Raw genomic sequence first — 8,059 nt, 5'->3', positions numbered from 1 at the left:
TTCCTTTAAGTCGCATACTCAATTTGTTTTTTTTTTTTTTGTATTAGATATCATAACTTTTTGTCAATGCACACCAACAAACCATAGCAAGTAAGAAAAAGTGACACTCGATATTAACCATCATTTGCTTTAGGATCGCAACCCTATTATTCGGAACAGACCTATACTTTACAGAATCAATCAGATTCTTTAAATATGTGGTGGTAGTACTTCCTCTCTAAAACAGTGTTAATAGCTTCCTTTGTAGTAACGTCATGGAATCTAGATTAACAGTTTCGTGTCATCACCCGCATGCACTCGGTACAGCGTATCAAGAATCATTATTTATGCTAATATCACGTGACGCTAAACGCTCGTTAATTAGGAGAATTTCATAAAATTGAGAAAATTTGTGCTTAAAAGTTGGCAATGAATAATGACCGTCTACACATATGATTCTTTTGAAAACTTGAGCTAGAAACTGCTAATCTACTTTGCTTGGCCTAACCAATACTTACGTGCTTTCACCCCCCTATAGTTTTGCTGCTGTAAATCAGTCACCTTCATTTCGAATGACAAAACATCTTTACTCTTAGATGAAGCTGTTGTAAAAATTTCAGACCGACAGCTCACGTGACTTTTTGTGTAAGCGAGCGCAAAAAGTTTAGTCAAAATTGAGCAGTTTTTGTTGAATATCTTTGCACATGTGGCTTATATTTAGACCAAATTTCACACCTAATTGTAGGCTTTAAAGGTCTATCAGTGTGCCAGACTTAAAAAAAAATCCATAAATGTTAAGTATGTTTTTCTATCAAATAAAGTTTCTGCACTTTCGGAGCGATGGAAAAGAAAAGGAAACTAAACTATCAAAATTGAAGATTTTATATCACGTGTATTTCTTAATGGATTGCTTTGAAATTTGGTACGTGAAGTAAGGATTTAGTAGAGCACATTCACTGAAAATATATGGTAGTTTAGATGTGTCCTGCAGGTTGTTTTGGCCACACGACACACTACCGTTTGTCTTGATTATACAATTAAAACAATTTAACAAAACATTTCTACTTTCATGAACATTGTGACTGCATAGTTAAAATATTTAATAACCTTTTATGAAAGAATACAGTGTATTTGTACAAGAAGAAAGAGTGCATTGCTTTTATATTTTGTTCCTGTATTAAACTATGAAAAATATTATTATTAAGCCCAAAATTCTAGTATTTTAGACTTAGCAAATATTTAGCCACTAGTATGTTTACTTTAGATAAATACCTTGTTTATCTATTTATTGAAACAACTAATAATTTTATCAGAATTATAATTGATACTTGAAACCGTCGGTACTTGGTGTAACTCCATAATTACATAGTTTTTCTGAATTTTCAGTGTCAATGAATCCAGCTGATCTTAGGAGTGAAGTGAAGGAAATAATGTAATTAATGCTTAGCTTTATATCATGTTATATGCGTTTAATGAGACTAGATACACTGGAAGAGATAGTAAAAGAAGAACAAACAGACGCTGTTTATTTCAAAACTAAATATAGCTTAAAGCTCAACACACGACCGTCGTTGATAAGTTTAAGCCCAACAAAGTACTTAAGTTACCCATTGCTCATATTCTTGTTTTGATAAATATTTACAGGTTTCTAGACCGGTATGCTGGTAATTGAACGTTGCTGTTAGATGTCTTAAACGCCATTCGTGGCTCTCGGCGATAGTGTTTAATGTCTACATACATCCTTACGACGACTCCTAAAGTGACTCGTCTGATGAGAATCAGAAATAATAACTCCTAAGTTTCACATTTTTGGAGCACCATTCACTAATACTAATGTTAACAGAATGAAGTACTTTACATAAACCCCATTTAAGTCCTTGTGTATATGTCAAAATTATTATAGCTTGTAATATTGTTTTCCAAGCATAATTCATACTTAAATTAAATCTCATAAACTATTCTGTTCGAAAGTTATACGCATTGTTATGATGACATGTGGCCGATGGACATCCTGGAATAACAATATATGTATGTGCATGTAATATCACACTGTTGAGACGAATTAATTTTTTTTCAAACAAACATACTTATAGATTAAAAAAATATATACTGCATTAAAAATTTCCTAATTATTCGAAAGCTTGGAAGTAAGTCATTTTTTTTTTTTTTTTTTGTCAGCGCAGAGCTGCAATTGACTTCTTAGAAGTGATCTAATAACTAGGACGTAGTTCCTCGCTTGTTACCACCCTAAGTCAGGTCTTTCTTCATTGTGTAGCTTTATGCTTAACTACAAACAATCTCACAATCTTGACTTTTCTTCAAGTTTACCTTGCCTAGCAAAGGTCAAAGTCAACTTACATTACACACACCCCCACACACACACACACCCACTGAATTGCCTTTATACAAGACACGAGTATTTTGAGTGTTTGAATAAAATTAAGCTACATTTGATATTTTTTTTTGCCTGGAATATAAAAATATATATCCCATTACTCTTTGAACTTCAAGTTATAAACATATACATACACGTACTCACAATACACTCAGGCCAAAGATCGTTTAAAATTATCTTTTTATTATTATTAAAAACAAAGTTACATGCAAGTATAGAAAAGAACAACTTAATTAATAATTCTAACAAACGTTAAATTTATAAGAACCACAAAATTGAGTATCAAGTTAAAACAACTATACACATCTTGAGTACGTAGGAAGGATTGGACTTATGAATTTATTTGCTGCAGACTTATTAGTGTATTCGCTGATAAGATATCTTGTATGAAGCTCATAACGTAAGATCTGATATCTTCTTATCAGTAAAACGAGATAAAATAAGGAAGGGGTTATTTGGGTTATTACTGATTTATATCAGAGAGCGGTAATGCTACAGATCAGTTTCATTTGGCAAGGTTATCAGAGGAAGGCCAATAATTGCTTTAGTAACATTTAAAACGTAGTATTTACTTTAAATATTTAATAATGTATTGTTTAAAACACCTGTACAATCAATTAGTGTTTAAAAATGTCGCATGTATTTTAATCGTTATGCGACTTTAGTGTGAAAATAGATTTAAATTAACAGAGTCTTGATTGAGTAGTTAACTTATGAAGATATAGTTGATAGGAATTGTCATATTTCTCGTAATATTATGTTACATTTATATTAATCATCTATAAAATACTGATACTTTTCACTAGTTTATTTATAATAAGAAGAGTTTACTTTTGTGTCTAATTGCTTTTAACTTGAAATTTTGTAGGTGGTTCATTAAGATTTCTATTTGCAATCACTGTCTGTGTTTACAGTTACAATAATACTCCTACACATTTAGGAGATCATATTTATGTGATGCAGGAAGATGAGGTTTCTGAAAAATTTTGCCCAGATCGTTTTATCATACCAGCAATACAAGTTCCATCTCATTTGCGTTTTGTTTTTTGTTTTTGTTTTACGACATCTTATTCCAGCCCGGAGGGCCAATAGAGGGTTATGCCCACTCAGTGGCCAGGAGATGTGGAAGTACACTGTGGAAAGAAGCAACGAGAAATGAGTAAATGAGACCAGGTACTGAGATGCTGAAGACGAATTTAGTGCACGCTATTAGGAAACGTAATCAGAGATAGATTTGTGGTGGAAAATCAGGCATCAGAGTTGCATTGTAGTCGAGATGATCAGGTGGCAAAGACATAAGGTAGAGGTTCAAGAGATGAAGCCTGGAATTAACCTTCGTGTTTAGGATGGCTAGTGGGTAGCTATATGCTTTTTTGTTTGTAATTAAGCACAAAGCTACACAACGGTCTATCTGTGCTCTGCCCACAACGGATATCGTAACCGAGTTTCTAGCGTTGTAAATTAGCAGACATACCACTGTGCCACTAGGGGGAAGGTTTATGCTTTAAAAAATAATAAAACGTAACTGTGAACTTTATTTTATTTTTTAAATTAACAAACCTTTTGCTCTTATACACACTTTTAAATCTTTGTTTTATTTTATCAACATGCTTTAAAATGACTTTTAATCCCATTTTCTAGATATGAAAAACCTTTGACGATACATTACAAGTTACAATGTAAACATAACTGTAATTTATAATATTAACTCGACAACTTTTATTTCTCTAAGCATGAAATTGTGATATTCCAGTTGTTATAGTTGATACATATTTTATACGCTGAAGGCAGTAAATGTGAGGAAGGAAATACATTCAATGCCTTTAGAGACTGGGGTAAAAAACATGGAAATTCCACGGAAAAGACTCGGGTCCAGTTAATGCTTTAGTATTTTCAGCTAAAGCGATAACCTTCCGGTAAGTATGTTAAACGCAATAACGAAAGGTACGGCATAAAATATTTTGCAGAGTTAAACTAGAATTTATGATCTGTCGAAATTTGAAAAAAGATACTGGACATAACGTAAGACAATGTGTAAAGAAATGTTTTAATTATCTGTGTATCAAGACAAATACTCAACCCTGTACTGGTAGCTATGAACAATATGCTGTACAGTACTGGTTACACTCTATTATCAGAAGCAAATCTGTAAAAAGACCTATTAGATTAATTAATCAGCTACTCTATACATATTACAATAGGATTAATTCTCCCAGAGTGTATTTTTCACCCACATCAATTAAAATTAAAATAGGGAGGACATGGTCTACAAGTATTTCCAAACTTTCACATAAATGATATCATTAGAATACATAATAGTTCAGAAATAGATATTTTTCTACCAACACCTTCTGTGTAAAAGTTTAGTAACAGCAAAGAGGAAATGATTCCTGACAGTATATGACTAGCTCAACGTGTTCGGGAAAGTGATATGAAATAAAATGAAAATTTTGGTTCAGTAAAATTGCTCACCTTTTTAAGCTAAAGAAAGGGAAATAAAAACAACACGGCGTTTTTCAAATACCACACGGCCCACCATGGCCAGGTGGTTAGGGCGCTCGACTCGCAATCTGCGGGTTCGAATCCCCGTCACACCAAACATGCTCGCCCTTTCAGCCGTGGGGGCGTTATAATGTGACGGTCAATCCCACTATTCGTTGGTAAAATAGTAGCCCAAGAGTTGGCGGTGGGTGGTGATGACTAACTGCCTTCCCCTCTAGTCTTACACTGTTAAATTAGGGACGGCTAGCGCAGATAGCCCTCGTGTAGCTTTGCGCGAAATTCAAAAACAAAAACAAACAAATACCAAAAAAAAACAAATTGTGCAAAATGGCGAGCCCTAGCATATATACAGAGCGAAATCATATATCTCTGTTTTTGATATTTTTCAAGAACTCTATAGTCATAATTTCTAATCAATTTTTAAAAGAACCTCCGCACACTCCATCACTTTCTTTTCGTTTGTGAAGTCTTCTTTGTTTTTAAATTTCTTCAAAATACCTTATCTCCCTGGTCTTGACTTATGTTGAAATGACTCCACTTCATATTGATAAATAGTCGCCTCATTAGTCTTGTATTTTCTGGAAGAAAATGGTCAATCTCTTTTCACACCGCGTCTGAAAACTCTTTTGTCACAGTCAAGCCTACCAATTCCACACCATGACGTTGGAACAAACTAGTGCAGACCACTTAAATACCTTGATTGGGTCTTGACCAAAAATATTATGTTGTCTTATATTTAAACGTATGTGGTCAAACTTTAATGAAGTCCTGTTAGAAGTAAAAGAATTGGCCCCAATAGTATAGGCCGGACACGGCCTAGCAGGTAGTGTGCCGAACTGTGAATCCGAAGGTCCAGATTTCGTGTCCTCTTGTTGCGCCCTACACTTTTGGGCCATGGGTGCGTTTTAAGAGTGATGGTCAAATCCCACTATTTGATCACACAAGAGTAACCGAAGAGTTTGCGGTGGGTGATGCTGACTAACTGCCTTTCCTCTTGTCCATCAGTCGAAAATTAAGGACGGATAAACAGAAAACCTTTGTATCGTTTTGTGTAAATATATATTGCACAAACAAACAAAACCAAACAGTACGTGTCTTAGGTTTATTTTTGATATTCCCTCAAAGCTACAATTGGATAATCTGGGCTGACTGTCTCCAATTTTGAAATGAAAGACCAGGTAAGATACGTACTGAAACTCACCCGCTGCCAACTGTTAGGCTACCCTTATAACGCATCCACGGACTGAAAGTGCGGAGCATGATTTTGCTGCAAAGGAATGCGAACCATGGATCATCAGACTTACAGTCTGGCACGTTAGGTACTAGACCACGCCCAGCTCGTACATCTTAGATGTATTCTTTATTCATAACATTTTCCAAAAAGTGTCACAAATAATTTGTAATTACTACAGTAGAATAGAACAAGCAACAATAAACCACGTAAAAATACATACGTGATGTATGTTTTTGTTTCTTTAATGTTCGAAAACATCCACACTTCTTACATTTTGTAATGCACTACAATATAGTAATGTTTTATGTCTGAGGCTCAAGTAATCCATTAATTCTGCATAGTTTGTTTCTGGTCAATAGAATTGTATACGTAAAATCAAGAATACTTATTTCTTCAACTGATCGTTAATGTATTACATTTTAACATTTAATGTACAAATTTGATCCTTACCCACTTTAGTTTAGGCATATATCTTAGATGTAGTTCAGTATTATACCATTTTGCGTAAATATTGAACCTGTTTTAATATGGCATTATACAGTATAAACATAAAAAAACCACAATGTAATTTATTAGTGAGACAGCACCTTGGATACTGAGAACGGAACAGCAAAGTGTGTTTCAGGTTTCAAGAAAAATGATTTTAATCTTGACGGTGTTGAATTAGGCAATGAAAAAAAAATTAATTTGCAAATGGTTTCTAATTATCCGTAACCTAGCTTAATAAGAAATAATCATATTTACTGATAATACATTCTTCGTGGGCTTAGGGGGAAAAATTCATATTATTTGATTGAAATTACTATAGTTTGATAAAGAAAAAATGTATTGATCGAAAACATTGTGTTACGGAGAAGAATATTTTCTGGTGAAAATTTAACGAGATAATATTGATTTTTTGTTTGTTTGTTTGTTTTAGGTGTTTCGCCTGACAGCGTTTGGATGGGTTACTGCTTTTCTTCTTAATCTTCCCAGTATAGTGTTATATCGAGAAGTGAATGAGGACAGACAAACAGTATGTCGAAGTGTTATGTTTGACTGGTCACCGATCTACATTCGAGTTATGATAACATGCATGGTAATTTTTGTTTATGTTATTCCTATAATAGCGATAATAACTTGTAATACCCGGGTTTTCCAACAATTAAGGAAGTCATTTCGGGTGTATCGTTATGATAACGAGGAATATCATGCAAACATTTTGAGAATTAGCTCTCTTGGAATATGTTCCAGAAAGGTGCATACTACGCCTCTACAGAGTGCAGAAATTAGAACAGTTAAGTTAACTGTTGCAATTATTCTTGTCTTTCTGGTATGCGAGGCGCCATTTTGTGTCCTACAGTTGTGTCGAGCATACGGAGACCCACAGGCCTTACATAGTGAGATTTATACCATGCTACCTATTATGTCTATCTCTAACTCATCTATCATGCCTTTTGTGTTTCTTATTTTATATGCAAAATTCCCTTATCCTAGATCAAGTAGTCGGAGCTCGAGGAAGGAGCACAGTCGTTGGTCATTTGTCCGTGATTACGTTTGAAACGATAGAAATATTTTATTTATTAACTACTTCTGCAATTATAAGTTTTAGTTTCTGAGCCTTTCATCTCCTGTGAAACGTTAAATATTGTAACATTATAATATAGTTCTATGATAAATGTACTTAAATGTTTCAAAGTCTGAAGAAAATAAAACTTTCATGTTATTGAGAAATCGAATTGTATTTTCATAATATCGTAAACATTTAAAATATACAAAATGCGAGAATTTCTTTTTTTAACCATTGTAAGATACTATAATACAGCTTATTGTAAATAAAGACTGTTTATTACAAAGGTATAATTGTATTAATATCTTCAGTGTTTAATAACTAATATAGTAATAATTAAATGAAGACACCTTCCTCATTTTATTTAAAGCTTATTTTAGCATTTTTAAGTTAAATATGA

At 33.5% G+C, this 8,059-nt stretch overlaps 1 protein-coding gene across 2 annotated transcripts in view; it reads left to right on the top strand.

Annotated features, from left to right (window-relative positions):
- The window catches only part of LOC111085702 (chemokine-like receptor 1), a 56,305-nt gene that overhangs the window by 25,354 nt on the left and 22,892 nt on the right, over positions 1 to 8,059 (top strand). Inside the window, exon 2 of one of the 2 annotated variants that reach the window (XM_022385541.1) lies at positions 7,030 to 7,188. In XM_022385541.1, the coding sequence (XP_022241249.1) occupies positions 7,030 to 7,188 (159 nt within the window). Of the gene's footprint in view, positions 1 to 7,029; positions 7,869 to 8,059 lie in introns of those variants that run through there. The other variant, XM_022385538.1, reaches the window with a different exon arrangement.

The sequence above is a fragment of the Limulus polyphemus genome, unplaced genomic scaffold, assembly GCF_000517525.1.
Source record: "Limulus polyphemus unplaced genomic scaffold, Limulus_polyphemus-2.1.2 Scaffold560, whole genome shotgun sequence".
In the NCBI taxonomy this organism is placed as follows: domain Eukaryota; kingdom Metazoa; phylum Arthropoda; class Merostomata; order Xiphosura; family Limulidae; genus Limulus; species Limulus polyphemus.
The sequence above is the reverse complement of the archived record's forward strand: the minus strand, read 5'-3'. Positions and strand labels throughout refer to the sequence as shown.